The sequence below is a fragment of the Halyomorpha halys genome, unplaced genomic scaffold (assembly GCF_000696795.3).
Source record: "Halyomorpha halys isolate HHAL.00 unplaced genomic scaffold, Hhal_1.1 Scaffold401.1, whole genome shotgun sequence".
In the NCBI taxonomy this organism is placed as follows: Eukaryota; Metazoa; Arthropoda; class Insecta; order Hemiptera; family Pentatomidae; genus Halyomorpha; species Halyomorpha halys.
Window position 1 is genome coordinate 2,864 of NW_027108484.1, and position 22,164 is coordinate 25,027.

The 22,164-nt window shown below is 32.4% G+C and overlaps 1 protein-coding gene across 1 annotated transcript in view; it reads left to right on the top strand.

Annotated features, from left to right (window-relative positions):
• The window catches only part of LOC106682302 (cell adhesion molecule 3), a gene marked incomplete at its 5' end in the record, with an annotated part of 36,873 nt that overhangs the window by 1,909 nt on the left and 12,800 nt on the right, over positions 1-22,164 (top strand). The window contains 1 exon segment of the mRNA XM_014423077.3: positions 19,061-19,313. Coding sequence (XP_014278563.1) covers positions 19,061-19,313 — 253 coding nt within the window.

Consider the following 22,164-nt stretch of genomic DNA (forward strand, 5'->3'; position numbering starts at 1 on the left):
TTTTTCTTATATTTTTCTGTTTTATTTATTTTTTTTACTCTTTCTGTATATATTGTGTGAATGTGTATTTGACACACTAATATTTAATGCTCTAAACTTGTAGATGATTGTATAAATTCTCTTAAATTAAAAAATATTGTCATTAACATAATTATTATTAAACAAAATATTTTTACCGCTTTACAAGCGAGACCTTATTATTAAGAGTTCAAATATTTATGTTATCATTACTACTAAAAAAATAATGTGATTCACGCTATATTGGAGATATCTTCTATAACTTATTTAAGTTCTCAAAGCTTGGTACTATTTTATTTCATAAAAGAACTCATTTCCCGATAGTTGTAAGCTGTCGAAGAAATTTCGAAGTTAATCACTTCTTGAGACCGTGATAGTGTGTTGAACTTCCAGTCTGTAGTGGCGTCGGTTAGATTCCGGTCTGGGTGAATCAACTTTTTTTTTTTTACATAACCAAACTGTATGCCTGAAAGGTATGCCTATGAAAGGTGCCTGAATGGTGAGGTAGAGGATAAAAAAAATTAATCATTTCTTTTCTTTGTGTTGGATTTAGATTTTCTTTTACTCCTAGTGTAAAGTTGAATTAAAAATTTGCATAGCATGCCAGAAAAAAGTAGGATATTTTTATGATTCTTTATCTGTAGGAAAGAGATCAATAATAACGATAAATAGCACATAATATAGATAGATTTGTAAATATAGGCTTGAACTCACTTCGAGACATCAATCAAATGGCACCCACGCAAGGCTTCAATATCTTAGATTAATGTTATTGAAACTAGTTTATAATGAGTTAGTAAGACGTATTTCGAAAATAGGATCTATAAGTCACAGTGGACATAGTACTTACCTAAATGAATTTAGAAAAGAAAAAAAATAATAGCATATTTACAATTATATCATAGCTTCTATAAGTTTATAGTTGAGCCCTTTTAAATGAAAACAACATCTCCATTAATGTCTAATTGTTTCCTCCGAAAAATCCCTCCACTCACTATATACATGAAACCTTAATTTGATGAATCGTTTATATTTGGCTGTTATATGATACTTTGAGCTTTTGTTATCTAAACAAAGTCTCGATGTTTTGCACCGGTAGGCAGGTAATGAGGCCTGAATCATGAGCCTTCGATCATTATGATGGTATCGGGTGGACTTGATCATTATTAGAGCTGTAAGGAGATCACGATTAATTCTGTCTTGCGATTTATCCAATGGTAACAGAGATATATCTATAGAGTTGGTAGAAACGTTGTATACTTTGCAGGCAATGAGAGTAAGAATCACCCAGAATAGCAAAAGAGAATAAAACCACTTCGCTTTAAACCCATATAGAAGTAGAAAAAAAAAAGAAAAAAGGTTCAATTAGCGGTTAAAGCAAATATTTCTTTAAATAAAGGCTAAATGAAAAATACAGATTTGATAGTAAAAAATATATTCATTAAAAAAAAAATTGAATCGAATTTACAACTTTATAATCAGGAATAAAATATATGGGAAAAACTAAAGTTAACCAGAAAAAACGGTATATAGCAACAACAATTTAAAAGTTTTTTTTTTCATGTTCCAGTATATGTTTTCGGAGGTGTAGATTTTATGATCACGCATCTATTTATATTAATTTATTTTTTTTTACATATTGGGGCTTCTTAATATGTTTTTGGAGATGCTAGAAATTAAAATAAAATCGATTTTATTATCGCGATCTCATTTATCGATTTTTTTAACTTTTAGTATTTATAAAATATTAGGGTTCCCTAATACGTTTTCGGAGATGAAAATGAAATCGATGTTATGATCGCACGCTTCATTATCAATTTATTTTATGTTTTAGGATTTCTAACATCATGGGGTCCTCTTATTTGTTTTTGGAGGTGACGAAATTGGAAATAAAATCGATTTCATGATCGCTCGGGTGTTTATATATGTCGTATATGGATTTATTTAAACGTTTTTTCACAAAAGTTTAAAAGTTAAAATAAATCGATAGGCATATGCACGATCAGATATTCGATTTTATTGTTATTTCCAGCACCTCACATAAAAGGGAACAATAGTATTTAAAAGTTATAATTAATCGATAGGTAAGTCCGCTATCTGAAAATCAAACTTTTTTCATTCTCAATAACTCTGAAGACCAACTGATTAAATAAATAAATCGATAGGCCATAATTTTATATTTTCTTTGCTGATGCATTGTAAATTTACATTTTAATTAATGTTATTATTGTTAGTCCTTTATTTAAAAAAAATTAGATTTTACCATTTTAAAAAAATATATAATCCTTATGACAACAGAAATATTTATTTGATATATTAAAAAAAACAAGTTTTATATTCTTTGAGCCAGTATCCATTTTTATAGGGTTATTCACTAGAAACAAATGTAGTACAAACAAATACATATAAGAAAATCTAAAAACGATTTTTGTAATCCAAATATATCTCTGTATAAAGTTAAGCATTCTGTTTTAATTCTTGAGGCTCTTTGGACTTGTAGCTTAGGATTCCACAATAGATTCTAAATAAGTTTAAGATTAAGATTAAAAGTCTTTAAATTATCCTTTTATGGTTGCAATTACGTAATCGGTTACTTCTGAGGTAAAACGTAGATTGAAATCAGATAAAAAAAAGTCATATAACTATAACATATTGTTGTTTATAACATAAACAAGTATTAGAAGCTGATTTATGGATTCCAAACCAAAATGATAATTGAGATTTATAGTAGCAATCATAATTCATGAATCCTAATAAAACGTCACTATCACGCCGGCTAATAGAACTATATGGAACATTGCTTTCTAGATCTGGCACTGTTGGGACATCAAAGTTAAGAGCGTTTCCACTTGGATTACTAGCCGCCGCCGGGGGACCCAGTCTGCGAGATTGGCTCTCAAACTAACGACCAGTAAAAGAACCTTTTTAGGCCGCCCGTACAGTTTTTAGGATAAACAATCTTTACAAAGATATTTTCCAATACCAGCCACTGAGTAGCTTGATTCTTTCATTCCTTCAAATTAAAATATCGTTCGTTATGATGAAATAAAAACCAAATGAAATCCGATTTTTATTTTTGATAAATATGAAAATTCAGATAAAGGTCCGTGATTTGAGGAAGTGGCAGAAATAAAATGGTAGCTATATTTTATAAAAATGAAAAAATGAGCTTTCCAGATTACTTATTTTTTTTTTAATTTTAATAAATATACCTTCTTCTTTAGCTTTCCTCTTCAGTTCCTCCATTCTTCCCAATTGTTTCTTGTCTGTCGGAGGTCCTTCTCCCTCTCGCGACAAAGTCGCTCAATGTCGAGATATGACATCCTAAGGCGGCATGTGCCTTGCTAATCCTGTTAGATATTTATGTGTCTACCTTCCCAGATGATGAATATACCATGAAACCTCTTTCGAACGGACAGCCAAGGGTCTGAAAAATCTGACCATTACCGAGAGTTACCTCAGAGATCGGATGCTGCTTACAATATTCCAGCTAAGCAGTGCTACTCGATCTCATCACATATGAGCTGTTGCGAGAAGTTGGTGTGTTAATTTTGCTCTCATCAAAATTCATTATTATTAGGGTTTATTTATTAATTAATTATTGAGGGGTTTAACATCACATTGTTAAATATTCTTGTGACTGAATAGTTTAAACCTAGAAAACTGTTTTATTCACTACCGAAAACTTTACAGAACGTCCTTGATGTGTTGAGTATCTCCTAAACCCAGTTTTAACTTACACTACTTTTGCATTTAAGGCATATATATTTTTTTGTCAGATAATCTTTTTTTTAAGTACACACATATAATCAAACACATTATTATTCATGTAATAGCCAGTCTACATATTTTACACAATAGTTGTATTTTTAAATATATCTCGTACCTCAGAACTCCAACTATAACAAAAAAAGCTAGTTAGATTGGTGAACAATCTACCAGTCAGGGTGAGATGATCGAGCTTTATTCCGAAGGTTAGCAACCATGTAAATGTAGAGGCCCATTTTCACGTGACAAATAACCCTCGTGAAAGCAATACCACAACAGTGAAAAAGTATGACAGTGCTTCCACTTGACTTAATGGTGCTAGAAGGATGTAGCCCCTCTTGCGAAAAGGATAACCTTCCACAATCTGAGATTTCATCAGCGAAATAATTTTAAAGCATAAGGATAATAATATTTTTCCTTTGCAATAGTGTATTTTAATGGATTAAAACATATAATAATTATTTTGATTATTAATTAATAAGTTTAAAATCATTTAGTCCTACCTTTATTCGACTTGTTTCATTGTTCGATGCAGTAGGAAGGTATTGCAGAAATAAAGATTTTAAGAACGTGTTCCAGAGACCATGTTCAATTTGAAACTGAAAATAAAGTAAAACCTCACGTAACGGACACCTTTCCACCAGTGGAACCCCTCTCAACGCAAAATTTTCAATTTTCTGAAGGGGAGGATTTTCGACTACCAAATTTTTGTAATCAACACAATTTTAGCCCCCTTCTTTTGGTCCATACTTACAAAATGTTGTTTAAGCTAACCATATAATGTAATATTATGTTTTGAAATAAGTACATATCGATACTTAAATTTATCTTAAAGTAATTTTTTGTATAAAATAAAAGAATAATATATAAAAAAATCTTTAGGCCACTGTCATCAAATCAAATAAATTATTCCTTTTTGTTCTTTCTAGTTAGTATAATAGAATAAATTATTATAAATAAACATCATTCATCCAAATTAATACAAGTATTTTTAAAACATGTACTTATTTTTTTTTTCATAAACAAACATACCATCTGAAATTGTATTTGGATTACCAACTCGGTAGTGGACAAATTTTTCAGACGGTGGCTGTTGGCGGTTTTAAAGAGGTTTCATCGTAAATTTATTTCGTAAAAAAGTAATAATGATAATAATTATTAAAAAAACAGAACCTAGAAAGCTGAGAGCCGCCCGTAGCTCAGTGGTTAAGACACAGTTTTGCCAATCTGATGTCTACTGGCGATGCCAGTTCGAATTCGGCCTTTGGGGCGTTTGACTTTTTTCATTGAGTAGCGGTCCTACAAAATGAAGAACTTTGACCCCCAACCATGGTTAGGCAGTATAGAACTTGGCCGAAAAGAAAAAACCAAAAAAAAAAAAACCTGGAAATTTCATTTTTTTGTCCAACAGTGTTTTGTAAAATAGAATTAACATTTTATTTCTTTAAACTCCTCAATTTATGGCTCTTTTTCTGAATGTTCGCATTTATTTTTATAAAAATTTCGGATTATTTGATTAACGTGTTCCAAACATAGTAGTGTAATTTTGCCATAGAGAGTGGCTCATCTTCATTGTCTATAATTTTCCATCGGATAATAGATATACCAGTACTAACCTATAATCAATTTTTCAAATTTGGATAGGGACACGCTGAAAGCGGAGCATGAAGTAAATGAAACTGATAGTTCTGTACTGAAATTCTTAGAAAACAAAAAACAATAAATAATAAATAAATTTACTCGAAAGCATTAAATAAAATTTGATAAAATCGATTTGACACAAACGAGATACCTAATTGCATATTTCTTCAAAATTGGATGAGCAAACTCAGTTAGACCAATTATGCCCGAACACAAATTGTCCGACAGATAAACAGACACAGAACCACTTTCTTTTCTCCTTGATGTCTAAAATTTAAAAAGTATATTTTCAATTCTAAGAACATACTTATTTTTTTCACATGGATACTAAACCTATATCTTGTAGTGAGGAAGAAGATATCACAAATTTAGTAAATGTAATTTCCGATAACACCTGACGAGTACTACTTACGATTATTATATTATGTATTATTGTATCTTATTACTTTATTTTTTTTAATGATATTTAAGTTAGATGATCGTTTTAATTCGCATATCTTTTCCCATTATCTGTCTTGTTCCTGAAAGACAAAGGTCCAAAAAACTAAAGTATGATGTCATTAGGAACCGAACCATCGAAGCTCCCTCTTTCCCCTTTTCACCCCCACCTGCCAATACAGAAATTTAAACAATTTGGAGGGACTATCTGGTTCCGAGCGATTAGACCCCGGACTCAAATCTACTTCCTGGATTCAATTAAAGGCCGAATAAGGAGGATGGCGTTATCTTCACGGGCCTCCTCACACCGGGGGAACATCATCAGCGATTGAATACTTTAATTGCACATTATTTCCCCACCGGTGTCCCCAGCTTCTATTCGGGCCTACCCAATTTCGTTATCTCCTCGACCCCTTGAACGGAGGAAATCCAAGTGGAGATGTCTGTGTTATTTACTGTAAATGAGAATCTCTTAATTTTTTTTTTATTGTCTGTTTTCTTGCCAAAAATTGAAGCTTAGATAAGACCTACATCAGTGATGACCATTAGGGTAAAAGGAACATTAATTTTTTGGGGGAATTTCTAAACAACTATAATCGGCTCCTTTATTATTCTTTTTTACTTCTTAATTAAATTTTCATTAAATATTAGGATTTTAATTTTTGTTTTTTTATATTTATTTATTGCTATTTACAACTGTGCATTATAATACATTTAGTAAATCTGATCTTAGTTAAATTGCAGTGTTACAGGTGTGTAGAGAAACTACCCATTGGTAGCACTCCAATGACATTTTACATTAGCTGGTCTCGAGGCCATCTTCTTTACAGGCGCCTCGGAGGATTGTCAGGAATGGATGAGGATGCAATATTAGAAACTAGGGGGTTAGAGTGGTTAGAGAGTTAATAATGGAAGGAGTGATATCTGGTTCGGGTTAGATCGGTTATATAGGGAACATTAAGGTCTTTATGCATGATTTTATTTGTGACAAAGTAAGGAGCATTGAGGATTTTACGAAGGATTTTGGATTGTAAGGATTGAATACGAGAGAAATTCGAAGGTTTATTGGAGCCCCAAAGCTCAACTCCATATGTCCAGATTGGCCTTATTACAGTCATGTAGATCAGTCGAGGGCTGTGGAGATATGGGATTGGAGATTTTGGGATACAATTAATGGGTTATTATTAACAGCGAACACACATGTGTCATCGGCATACGTGGTGAGGATAGTGTTAGGATTGGTTGGAAAGTCAGCTGTATAGACGGTGTAGAGGATGGGACCAAGGATGCTACCTTGAGGAACACCATTGTGGTTTACTTGGAAAAATCTATCAATGAGAAAAGAAAGAATGATGAGAGAGTATGGAGGAGGTAGGGATTTACGGAGTTTGTAAAGGAGTCCCGGGTGCCAGACTCGATCAAAAGCCTGTTCTACATCGAAAAATACTCCCGCCCAGTACATTCGGCGCTCCAAAGAAGACTAGACAACGTCCACTATAGGATGACATTGCTGGATAGTAGAGTGGGATGTCGGAAATCCAAACTGGCGATCTTTTAAAAAATTACACGTATTTATTCACTGGTTCTTACTACCATTCAAATACTTGGGGGATAAACATAGAGATCTCCCTGAATCCTGCTTTGCCCTCCAGATGCGGAGCATAGCTTGATTGGAGATTCCGTTGGCATAATGTAAATACTGTATATTTTCCTCGAAATGGTGTATTTTAATTTACCAATTAATTAAATTTTCTTTACTTTAGTTGTTTACTGATAATTCTCTTATTTAATTTGTATATCGATTTTATATTATTTGCGAGGATCATATATTATTTCACTTTAGTATTATATCGTTTTTATTACATGATTTATATTATACTAATTTTGTTATTCTTATGTATATATTATATAAATGGATACTTATTCCACAAACATTTTTAGTACTTGAGTATGGCTTATTGTATTATTTTTTATAATTTGTTTTGTTATTAATGAAGGGAATAAATATGTGCAGAAATTGTGTACATAATAAGTTTCGTTCTGATAAGGAATTTTATAATTTTAATTACTTAGTTTGGCATGTTTTCAAATTGATCTTAATTGAAAAAATAATGTAACGAATCAATGAATTAATAATTCAAAATCGTCTAGATTATTATAGTTATAATTTCCGAAAGGAGGCAGTTTCAAATAATTTGCCTCCACAATAACATCAATAAATCATCAACGGACTGAGATAGACCAGCGTATAAATGCAAACAGAACTTTCTTCTCTCTGTCAAGAATACTGAAATCTCAAAATATCTGTCATATACGGCCGCGAGGGCTGGGCAGTACGATAGAAAGCAGGATCGAGAGATTTGAACGGAAAGTCCATCGTAAAATTACAGGAGAGATCTGGGATTAGAACTAACAGCGAACTGCTTCCAGAGACTGGTCAGTCGAACTCACGATATGAAGGTAAGGAGATTAACATGGGTGGGAGGACATGTGGCTCGAAGTAATCCATCAGGACGCCTCTAAACAACAATGAATCCTAGTATGTAAAAGACCACGTGAAAAGCCAAAACCAAGATGGATAAACAGAATTAACAAAGATGCAAAAGAGCTACATGTAGAAAACTGGAAAGCAGATAGGCCCAAGATTGGCAGGCGTGGAGAAGGCTGGCCAACCGAAAAAAGAGGTAATACTTATAAGGTAAATATAAATTAATTCCTTTATTTTAAACATTGATTGATTAGTCATCGAGGGGGGAGGGGCATTTGTATAATAGGGGTGTAATAAGGAAGTTGAAATTGTCCCTGATCAAACAGCCTCGATCAAAAAACAGTACTTCCTTATTAAGTTCTGAATCCAAGAATTTTCAATTTTAAGAATACACTCATTTCCTTATTAGATACCTTTATTTTCATTGTTTATTTTTTCTTGATTATTCCTTTCCTTTTTTTTTATTTAATGTGTTTTAATTACTTTATTATTATTATTATTATTAATTAATTTTATTTAAATTAAATAGTTTTTGATACACAAAAGTATGTATATAATTATAAAGAATGAAGTAATGATAGCACATCCATCCTTCCTTCCATAAATTATGCTTATTTCAAGGCGAAATATATCATCCACGCTCTCATAACTTTGATACGGCCGGAAATGGAATAAGAAAGAAGAAAAAGAAAAAGTGACTGGTTACTTCAAATAAAGAAGGGAGGAAGGAGTGAATAGAGAAAAATCTTTCGACTTTGGGGTGTCACTCAAAAGTGCCGCGGTGTCAAATTGAAACAAATGCAGTCCCTACAGATCCATAAGTCAGGGGGATATGTGGCGGCTAAGCCCTGACTTATGCGACTTTTAACTTGGCCAAGCACTAACATGGCTTACATCTCCCGCTCGACGTCTTTCCTCAAACTCCCTGCCATATCTCTCGGCTTTTTACTTACTAACTTTGTAAGTCTGAGTATATGTTCCCACTCTTATGGAGGGAATAAATACGTAATTTGAAACTGAGACGGTCCGTGGTAATTTGAAGCAAAAACAATTTTTGTAGTATTTAAGCTTTATAATAACATTAGTCTGCAGATTTTAGTGAAAAATAGTTTATTATTCTTGGATAAGGTCCCTTTAGAACAATTATAAGGTAATCGTAATATTACAATAACACATACTGGCCGAAAACAATGTGGCCTTTAATTATAACTCATATTAAAACTGCATATAAAGAATTTTAGACCTAAAGAAAAAAAATTAAAAACTAACTGACTACCTGAAAACAAAACAAAAAGGTAGTTACAGTATTTAAAGTTAATAAATGATAATGTTTAATATTTATATTATTTGTACTATTGTAATATTGGATTAGATAGGTGAGCAAAAAGTAGTTAAATAGAAGGGTTTTACACGAGAGAAAGATCGGTACATGACGTATGGTAGTGGGAATGGACTTCCAGTGAAAGGTAGCTCGGTTAAAAAATAATTTGTCAAACGCAGCAGTTAGGTGAGGTGGAGGGTCAGATAAACGGGACCTGGTAGTACAGGATTGGACTGAGAATTTGAGTTGCAGGTTTTCTAGGCTTTTGGAGGGGCGCTGAGTACTAATTACTTGGAATAGAAAGGAAGGTAGGAAATACTGGCATCGGAAGGATAGAATAAAGCAACTTTAGCTCGGCATAATACTGGGTTATGTGCGTATCTCTGATGATCCCGAAAATAAATTACATAAAGTTATATGAAATATGTTTTTGGTTATTAATACTAACTTTATATTCAGATTCAGTTAAGTTCTGAGCACATTTTTCTATATACAATAGCTTGGATTAGAAATGGATTGTCATATAATTAAACTATTTTTATACAACTCTAAATAAAGAAATGACTGTTACTTCTTAAATCACTTAAAAGAAAAAAAAAAAAAGGAATGAATCAAATTTTTAACAAAGAATCGTAACTTTCCTATATATAATCTTTATTTTATAGAGGTTCTGAAATTCTCTATCTCCATAAAACTAAACTATAAAAATATTTTCATGTGAAAGATAAAAAAACTTTCATCGATACTTATATTGAACATTACTTATTGTTTATTTCAAATTTCACCAATGAATGCTTTTGATAACATCTAAAGCTGACTTTAGTCCAAAATGCTTACTAGAGAAGGGGGACATTACCAGTGATGCGGCGAGAGGGATGCGCTGGGATCTTTTGAGCTCTGCTCTACCCTTCACACGTGGGGGATAGAGTGGGCTCAGGGTTCCTTAGGACGATTGTGTAAATATTGTATATATTATTTTATCATTGTGTCATTTTATTTATTTATTTTTCATACAGATAGTTTGATTATGTTCATTTTGTTTATTCTTTTGTTTGTATATATTTTAAGAGAGTTTTATTTTATTTTTATTTTTTTTTATTTTAGTATGTATGAGATCATTCATCACTATTACCTACTGCCCAAAACTGTGCGGCAGATTGTAATATCTATCAATAAATAAATCTATCAATTTCAAAAAAAAAAAAAAGAAAAAGAAAAGGGGGCGAGAGTATTTGAAGACGCTAAAAGCGAATCTGAATAGTTGTGTATTTTTCTGTAGTATTCTGGAAACTTTTTTTTTATATGTTGTATACATTTAAATTCAATTAATAATTAATTATATATTTTTTATTATTCTAAAACCAAAAAACAAATCGATTAGTTCTTTATTACTTCGCGATGTTATAACCATAGCAAAGTATTGAAATCATTTAGAATGACTGATCTAGTAAAGTGGGACAAAATATTTTTTTATGGAGAAAAAATGCTGATATTCGCTGTTCACAATCCTTGAAAACCATTATATTCAAATTTGTATACTATTCGAAAAATATTTTTTATTTACTATAAATTTTTGCACCCAACGATTTCGTCGAACACGACACCACTAATTTCCACAAAACGTAAAAGGAGCTTAGAACACCATATACTGGACGAAATTGTGCAAGCTATGCCTTCTAAAGCACATGAACCGGAAGCATAAAAATAAAGTTTAAGAACTTTAACTTTATTTTAAACTGTCTTTTTCTCCATATAAATGCATATGATCTATATACTCATTAAAAAAACTATATCAGTTCAGCTTTACAATAGTTGTAGTTACTTTGGATTTGAATAACATTGTGAGGAATTATAAATATATTTCGTGAACGGGAGATATCGGCAGGAAAATAAATATCCTCAAATATCATGTTTGAAAATTTCTGATTTTCATAAAAATTCGTATTTAAGTATTTTAAAAAATGCTAAAAACGTTGTTGTTTTTTTCAAAACTAAGTTGTTTAGCCTACTTCACACAAGCAATTTTTGTTTTTTGCGATATTTTGTCCACTTAAACTCATCCAATACTATCTTTTTTCAAAGATTCCGACTCAAAAAAAAATTGGTATATTATAATCATTAATACATGAAGAGCAAAGGTGGCATACCATAATATATAAAATACCTAAAAAAAAAATGTCTCGGCTCCTAATGCCCAGTAGCAGAAATCCTCGAATACGTGTCTAATATTTTTTGACTTAGTATCACCAATAAAAAATTCATTGAATTCGGCAATCTTGACTGTATTGCCTTCCTTTGTTAGCAGCACTAGTGAACCAGCTACATCCTTGGCCATCCTTGTTAGACTGAATTTCTATAGCTCTTCCTCGTGATGCAAAAGGTTCTGGTCTTTAATTCCAACAATGTCTGCTAGATAAGAGCACTTTTGCTTAACATAGTGTCGTAAGAAGGATGTAGTTTCACGCTCAGAAATACGTCAGAGATGCAGAGAAGTTACGCAATGACAATCTGAAATATTAAATCAGTGACTACATAGGAAACGTTAAGGCAGATACCAAGCTGTATGATTACTATGTCTTTCCTTCGAGATATTATATTTAATTGTCTAACAATGAATATAGTGTTATTTATTAGCGACTAATTTTACTTTTAATTATTTTAAAAGGATAACACACGTTTCTACAATCAATGACGATGGATATTAGAGCTCTAAACGTTCATTCATTATGTACTGGACAAAATTATGAAAATAAAACTATAAGAAATACAAAAGAAAGATAACAGTAATAATAATGATATATTGCAGAGGCGAAAGTACAAGATTAATGACTAAGCCTTTATTTCTGTCAATATAGGGTTGTTCCTTAATTTTTTAAAGTTATTTTGAGCGCTATGTATAATAAGGAAGTTGCATATTTATCTTTTTAAACTTTGGTAATGTCCATACCTTAAAATATTATACTACCGAAAATAGTACTAGTTATCACTTAGATATTAAAAAATAAAAAATATAAATAAGTGACTATTTTTCTCTCAAACTTATACAGGAATTTTTTTCTTTTGGCTGGTTTTATACTATATACCTAAATAAAGCTAAATTGTAAAAAAACAAATAAAAAAAAAACCTAGAAACAATTCAAAAATGTGTTTAAACAGATGACTTAATTTTTTTACGAAAACGGGCTAGCTATAAAAGAGCCGCCAGTTCCAAAAGAACCAATAGAGAATCCTGAAACCCTTACCAAATCTTTGGTTGAGTCTTTATTGTTGTATTTGATCCCTTGAGGTGAAATATAATTGTTTTCGATCTTGTGATAAATGTTGCTAAGTGGACATGGGCTTGCTTGTAGCTCAACTGGTCAAATATTTAAGCAGGGCCGCCCGTATTTCAGTTGTTACGACGCAGTCTTGCCAATCTGATGTCTATGGTGGTGCCGGTTCGAATCCGGCCTGGAGTGTTGACTTTTTTCAGTGAGTGGTGGGCCTACAAATGAAAAACTTAGACCTTCAACCACGGTTAGGCAGTATACGACTCCAATGGGAGTCTTGGCCGGAAAAAAAAAATATGCATATTTAACTAGTTATTTACTATACAAGGGTTCTGTTGGTAAATAACCAGGTCTTAATTGACATTATAAAGACTGTTTGGTATAGTTGAAAAAAAGAGGACGTTAAAGGCAAGCGTGTTGAAGTGTCACCTTAGAAACCCCGAGCCTCTAACAGTTCTATTCTGGCCTCGGCAGTTTGACTTTTATTTCTTAATGGCACCGAAGAATGAAAACTCGTTATTACCCACTCTGGTTACCTACCCTTCCCCTCATATCAGACATGACAGAAATACATTTTCAGAAGTGAAGGTAGGTGATAAAATCAAAGTTTAAAAAAAAGAAAAAAATATTTAAACATAATTTTGATTCTTAAAAAAATAGATCTTCCATTTTATTTTCAATAGTTTTTTTCGTTTTTGTAATATTTTACTTCCTTTAAATTATTTTGTAAATTTTTTATATACGACAAATTAAAAAAGCATTTAAGTAATTACAAATCCAGAGATCAGATTCTATGTGCTTCATAATCCTAGGAATTGTTTATCTCCCTGGAACTCGGTCTTGTTTTAAGAATATTCAGTGTTTCCGAGATAGGTTTCAGCGGAGACAATGCAGCGCTGTAAAATAATACAAGACAATGGAAGACAACAATTAGAGCGTGCCTATTATTTGGACCTCACACGCCAGAGCCGCACAAAGCTTGTCATCAGATTCCCTCTGCAACCTGATTCTCTGTCGCTTGTTTTAATCCCACAGATAGTCTGGCTTCGTATATGCATTGTCAAAATTCTCGCCGCACTATGTAGAGAGGTCTCCGTAAGGGATGGAAAAATTAAGCAAAATCGATTTAACATATTTTGTTTAATTTTCTGCTTTGTGAATATTTTAAAATAGGCCATTGTAGCCGAGCATATTAAGACAGCAACACTGCATTATCGGTAGCTGTGGAGCCAGATTGAATCCAGCCTCAGCGGATAGATTTTTATTTTTTAGTGATCTCATATGCTGTATTGGACATTCCAATGTTCGTAGCGTGGATATCTGGGTAAACGTTGGGATATTGATGTCTTATAAAAACCATTGACACCTGGCAACTTAATAGTAAACAGGAAGCCCTCCATAGAAATTCAAGGAATCTTTTAGGAGCTTATTGATATACTATAGTTCGTGGTTTGGAAGGACAAATCGAATAAGACCAAATATCCCCTTAAGAAGGGGGCCTCCTACAAGCAGGCTCTTATGAAATTTTAGTTATGGGTTTCAGAAGAACTGTTGCCAAGACTTCATGACTTTGACTTTCGGGGGTGGAGGAATGATAAAGAAGAAAGAATAAAACGTATGACCGCCTCCTTATGAACAAGAAGGGATACTCTGACAGATCTATGGAGGGGGTATACTTGACACTTCTGGCTGGAGGTTTGGGAAGAAGACGTTTGATCAAGACTTCTGGTTAAGATCTTGGATCGAAAATAATGGAGAAAGATAGAAAATACTGAACTACATTCACTTTTTCCTACGTAATATTGATATGGTGACCATAATATCCAAATAATTATGTCCGGTTGAAGTAGCTCTACCCTTCCTACCAATATCAGCGTTTTCTAGTCCCCTTCATGTACCAAGTGATTAGAACTCTGTGCCCCTCCTTTGGTTACAGATCATGCATTTTAAATACTCACATCAATACCGTACTTCCCGTCCACCTGACTTCTACATTCCACTCCAAACTGTTGTCCATATTTACCACAGCTACCTCTCTTTGGAACATTACTAATTCTACGGTGTGTCATGCAGTATCATATCGAAATCATGTGTTGAATGAGACGGATTTTTTTTTTTTTTTTTTAGGATAATATATAAGACTTAGTTTTTAGATTAGTATATGTTACCAAATTTCTATAAGTGAAGAATATGGTTGGGGATGTGGTCAGTGTCAAACACAAATATGTAAAAAACGTATTTGTTAGTGCCACCGTTTTGACCAGAATTGCCTTCTTTAGGGCTGCTTGGAAGACATTGCAAATTCAAGTGCAAAGTCTGGGGAGAATAAGTTAAAAAATTCAGTCTTAAAATCAAAATTTTATTTACTACTTATAAAACTGATTTCCTGAGAGTGCCTATATTCTATCAACGGCTCATTCCGTAAATTTTAGTCTCAAAATGCAAATTATCAACTTTGAAGTTCAGTTAATTATCTACATACCTTTCAAAAATTGTCAGGAAAAAGGATAATTTCCATTATTTGAAATAAAAGAAACAAAGAAAAAAATGTATTTACTATGGGAACTACACCCATGGTACTTCTACTATAATATGGTACTATAGCAGGCATTTTGAATAAAAACATGTTATAGAAAATATGGAATAAATTAGCTCTATATATAACATGTGCTTAAGATTGAATGTAAATCAGGTCAAAGTTTATATATCGAAGTTTTAACACAGGAACAGAATCCTTTGTTAGTAATTCATCAGCTGTTGGATTATATTAAAGATTACTAGAATTTAAAAAAATAATTGTTCGCATCTCATTTTCCTAAATTTTCGAAAGGTGGTGGATCATACGCAGATTTCATGAGTACACCGAACCGAGCGGTTATTCAATCCTGAATATTTGAATAATATTTCCTATTCAGGACAGACTGTCATACATCCGCTTCCCCTCGGAATAAATAGTTTATCAAGTCGACCCATGAGGGAAGAAATAAAGGCTCTTCCTGTCCCGAAGGCCTACTGACAGCTTCTCTCTTCCTCCTGCGTCTGGCGTCTACATTTTTCTCCTATATTTGGGGCCCTTTCGGGGAAACATTATTTACCATTTAACTTTGTTTTGTTTTTTCAAGAGTCTATATATAATAATTTTACAATGATTTTAAAAAACATTATTCTGGCTGTTTATTTTCATAGTGGGATTAATTTTTTTATTAATAACTATCTGCCAAAATGATTGAGGAAAAAATCTCATGGGACACATTATGTGAATATTAAAATATAGTCCGAAGAAAAAAAAAATGTTCTTTGATTTCTTCCCGCTGTGACAGCTGAGTTCGATTTGCAGATATGTATGTCCAACGCTTTCGCTATTGAAGACAGACCAGCTATAATACTCCCTTCTGTTTCAAGGCCAGGCATGATTCTTTGATTGCTAATTCCGTCAACGTATCTAATTTAGTTCACACTTCTTAAATTGGGTTGTCATAATGAATTGGGGCGTCAACAATTCTGTTTTGGATATGTCCTTCAAAGTCGGATTTAGTGCAACATTTATAAGTGTGTCCGATCGAAGACGTTGATGGAATACTTTCAGTTGCGTGATTATACTGCTGAACTAACGGTCAAGTGGAACGGACTTTGATGGTCCCTTTATATCCGTTTTCAGATGGTTTCTACCGTTTGTTTTTAAGTTAATATTGTTTTTTTTGTTTGAATGACTATTTTGTTTGTCTTTATTGTTATTGTTGGACAAACATATTTTTTTGAAGTTTTGGATCATTTCATACTGGTATCATTTAGTGCAGTTGTGTTACTCGATTTGGCTTTATCGACTTCTCCAGAGACATTCGGTTTGGGATATTTTGCAGCCAAATGTTTGGGTCTTTAGTATATAGGAAGCAAGGTGGTGACACAGCAAAACATATTCGGAATGAATGATATGAAAAGTAAGACCTTTATTTGATACGTCGATCGACTTTAGCAATTATACTTTATCCTTTGAAGGAATGGTGACTTGTCTCCGAAAATTCAATGTGTGGCTGGTATCAGCTGGTATGGCTGGTATCCATATTACCCCCTTTTAAAGAGGTAATATGGAATGGTAACTTTATGTCCAACTTATTTCCGATAAACGCACGAGGTATAAAAGGGCAAGCGTTGGATAAGATAATGCGCGTAGTGGGTTCACTAATCTCCTTATAGGGATGAAATATTCTCCAATACTTAATAATTTATGTTGAGACAGTAATTGATTGACCTAGACATTACTGCTCAGGTGAACACAAAAACGATTTTTGGATATACACTAAGCATATTTAATACTTAATAGATCGATAATTTAAGCTAAAACTTCAATTTTGATTATTTGTTTGATCCCCCTTACACTTTCTAAAGCAATGACATAATCACTGGGTTGGTTTATGGTTATTTGAGGTTTTTTGGTTGGTTGGTTTATTGGTCGACTTGCTTTCTGGTGCTTTTTGACTGGTATTTGGTACAAATTTATAATTCAAGTGCCTATTAGATTCCTTTATATCTCTACGCATTCTTTTCTCCAAATCACTTTCCTACCCGATACCCTGCATTTTTACCGAGTAATGCAGGTGTAGTAGCACTCCCGGCAAAATAAACAACTGTTCCGGCTTGAAACATTTCCCCGACTCCGTGCAATATAGTTTTATGATTAAGGCATTTCAAAAACATTAAGACAAAGCAATTAAAAAAAATTCCTAAAACCGTTTCATAAGCTCAAAATAGTTGTTGTCTTATTTACGAAACTTTTAGAACTAACTAGCTGTTCAGTTAGTTTATTAATCCTCCGAATTATAAATTTCGTTTTATTAATAATTCATGTGTTTAAATTCCTTCATTTTAGGGCTTCATAAGACCCCTAAACAATTAATTAATAAGTTTAAAATACATTCTTATTATATTTATAAGGTTTATCCCCTTCGAGATGGATACAAACATAAAATTACATAAAATAAGAAACACTCTAATACATAATTCAGTGTTTTCAACGAACTATATATTTCGGATTTAAGTAATCCGAATTTTTCGGTCCTTTTTTGATTCAGTCAAAGTCAGGGTCAGGGGTCTCATTTTCGGATGCCCGGTACTGCCCCTACTACCACGCCAGAGTCCAGGACATACTGGCCAGTCTTTGAAGGAGAAAGACGTTATTTTTTCTATCACCAAGCGAAAAGTACATGGTTTCCACCATTTCGCCCACCGCACATCAGGACGAGGGAAGCGGCCATAGGACGAAGAAGTAACCGCGGTAGCGAGACTCCCAGCCCAATCACCGCATATGCGATCACTATTTATTAATATATGAGACCAAGCCAATACCTCAATATCTATCAGACCTCAGGTTCTATTCTCATGTCATTTAATCAAAATAATTATTAAACTAACACACTAACGCATTTTCCCCCTCAGGGATTTTATTTTGGTCTACTAAAAGAAATATAAGTGTTATTAATCAGCTGAAAGTCTCACCAATTTCAATCCCCTTTTCCACAGTAATTTTAAATGGGTTAATATTTCAACATAAATACCTGAAGTAAGACACGGTCAGGTCCCGAAGTATACAATATAAATAAATCTTCTTCTAAATATCTAATTTTCTGATCAAATATTTCTAAATGGTATTCAAGAATAAGCATAAATAAATAAAAATATTCAATCACATTAAATTACAACTAGTTATTTCCGACTAGTTAATTCCAGGAATAAGCAAATTACTTCGCGTGAATATCAACGTTCTCATTACATTTTAATATATTCCAAACTCATCAATAAGAGTTTACAAATGATAGAAATTTGCCGAAATTTACTCCCACTAGAAAAACATTAGATATAGTAATGAATACACGAGCCCCTGTTTGATTTGTAAATGATGTATTCAGGAACGATTCATTTCGTTCTTTTTATGAAGCCTTTTTACACTGTTCCAAAAATCATTTACTGATGAAAGCTCATATCGCTTAAAAGAAAAATAGGTGAAATAGGATGAATCGCCCATTTATTTATTTAATGAACTCATTCTACATATAGGTAAATGAATATGTTTTCTTATTGCTACCCACTATAGGTCATTACTGAGAAATATACTATCCTTAGGTGCAGAGCGTCAGTGGAGCTTTCGACCACTCAAGAGCCAGACCCGACCTCCTCGTAGCCGTCACCAGGCTCAAGTTCAGGCTCAACTCGCGGCACATTAAGAACGGCCGGACCATCATCACCTGCGTGTCCAAGTACGGCATCTGGCCTCCCTTCCAGGACATGGAGGGTCCTGAAGAGAACGCCCTCACAGCTCCGGGTGGCAAGGACTTGCCGGGGCTGTATTCCGTCACCTGGGACACCAGGCTGTACCGTAAGCTTTACATTCTTTATATCACATTTTCAATGTAATTTATTTTTTAATTCTTTTAAATAGGCCCATGGCAAAATTAATGGACAAAAAATTCAGATTTTTATAATTACTTTCTTATGAATTAGAGACATAATTTAAAATTTTTATGCCGTGCGTACATCATATAACTTTTACTTTAAGCTGAAATTAATACTGCCTTGTTTCAGAAAAAATATTTATATATTATTCACTGCGGCATACTTTCCATTATTGATTTTACAATTGAAGGACTAACTTCAATTTCCACATCTTCCTTAATACTATTTTTAGTTGCAAATTTTTTACATTTTCCTTTTGGAGAAGTATGAAAGAAAAATAAAAGTATAAAAGTTTACTAGAATTAACATTATAATCTTAACTGATAGGCTAGTATAAAAACAGAATTGATACAATTTTTAGCGTGTTTCATATCACAATCAGTATTTTATAGCAAGGGATCAAAGAAGAAATCATTGTTGATTCTGTAGATGGACTATCTGGAAAACTCATCAGTTTTCTATTGATCAACCATATTTGAAGCAATATCAAATTGAACAAATTTGATATACGACCAATTACTATGATATTGCTTTCTTCTGGTGCTTTGTGTATAAAATCATTGAGTATAGATAGCGGTGGTATTGGGAGTTCTTTGTTTCGCAAAGTGGCCTGAGTGTGTTTTATTTATTTTTTTAAACCTTATAACAGCGTTTAATTTTTATATAAGCCCACTTAGCTGCTCGAAACTTGGAACTAAAGTAGGTCAGTAAATGAAAGTTTATGTGATGCGCATTTTTTTTCCTTCCTATCCTGCCTTCAATTCTAAAATTAAAACATAATATAGCGTCAAAAAAATAATAAAACAAATGGCGAAGGCTAATTATGAATTTAACTACACAAAAAATCTATTGTAGTTTCAAATAAATGAGTTAAATGATCTCGCCCTAAAAGACAAGAACTCAACAGGCGATTCAGCCAACAATACCGACTACCCAGCGTCGTAAATTTATTTATGTAATGTATTCTTAGACCTTCATATAATTTAACAATAATGATTTCTGTTTTTGTTATTTTTTCAAATAAGTTTTTCTACAATCGGCTATAACCAATTAATTACATTTCTTTATATATTTTTTCCTTTCTTTTTTTACCCGAATACTATAGTATTCCTTGTTTTTCAAACAAGATTGTTTTATTTGAAACGCTTAAGTATCAAGTCTTGTATTCCACGAATCTGTAATCCAATTAAATTTGGCAGGGATTTTCTCTTTCGGTAAATAACGGAATTTAATCGAAACTCATTTTCAATGTATTTAATTAAAAATGTTAATTAATCCAAAAAAAATAACGGGATCACTTAATGATTAGCTATAAATTGTTATAAATAAATATAATTAATAATAATCACAATGTGCTTCTTTGAAATTCTAAACTCTAGAAAGAGTAGAAAAATCAAATGTTGAAAAGAAAATATAAGACGCTGATGAAAATCGGTATTTTTATATTATCATTTCGTTCAGATAATGTCAATGGATGAATTATCCACAAATGATTTTCTTGTCATGGCAGTCTGGGCCCTATTTCATAATGAAAGCTTATTAGCTTTCAGCTAATACTATTGTATTAGGTAATAGTACAAGTGTAGAAACTAGTGTGGTAACAATACTTATACTTATTTTTTTCATGATAGGGATGACTATTATACTACTATGATATTACAGGAATTAAAAAATACTAAAGTACTAGTTACTATTTTACAAGTCTGTGTAATTGAATTAAGATAAATCTACACGACTAATAGTATTAGTTTGTACTTTATTATGAAACAGGGTCCTGGTCGATATAACGAATGAAGTATATAGCTTTCAATGAATAAGGTATTGTTATTAGTTTGAATGTTTCTGAGGAAAATAAAATTATTTATACGAATTTAAAAAAAAAAATTGTTTGAGCAAAACGCAAAAAACGCTACAAAAGTAAGTAAATTGTTTATTTGAGTTGATATGTTTGTTTTGACGACAGCTGAGATGAAGAAAAAAAAATCAATATGAAGGCAATAATTCGCATTCTCCAAACCCCCAACCCTCCGCTTCCATTAAAAACGAAATTAAAGCCACAGAAAAAAAAAAACAGTCAACATTAATCCGTCAAGGTTGCCACTCCAGTGTCACGTTTCTTAATGTGGAATTCTATTGGTCCAATAAAACATATCCTATTGCATTTTTTTCTTTTATATTCCTTTTGGAAATATTAATTAGAATGAAATTGGATTTTATATTTTTGTATTAGAGTGCTACCAATGGCCAATTGCCCTACACGCCTGTAACACTCCATTTTAACTAAGATCAAATTTACTGAATGTATTATGTAATATACTAATACTTTAATGTTTCATTCATTAGGTTAGACCAATAAAATATTAGTCTTACGTTGAAAAAAATAAGATAATAAAAAAAAAATCCAAAAAAATTTGCGGGACCCCAGTTGTGAACCACTGGACAAAGGATTTTGAACCAATTGGAAAATACAGGTACATGATAAGTAAGGTTTGGTAAAATTAGAGATAGTAGAAATGCTATTGGGTGTGGAGATCCTTCAAAATCGAAGTCAACAAAAGACAAAATACTTTTATACCGACTGTGATGAAAGACGAAAGGGTGTAGTAAAAACATTGAGAAATATGATTTTGACTTGATCGTTGACTTTGTATATCTCAGAACACAATGTTCAAGCCAAATAGAATCGTCCTTACCACCAGATGCTAGTTTGTTGTAAACAAGTATTTTAAGATGTGATAAGATATCTCGTAGATCTATAAAACATTAATGTACAA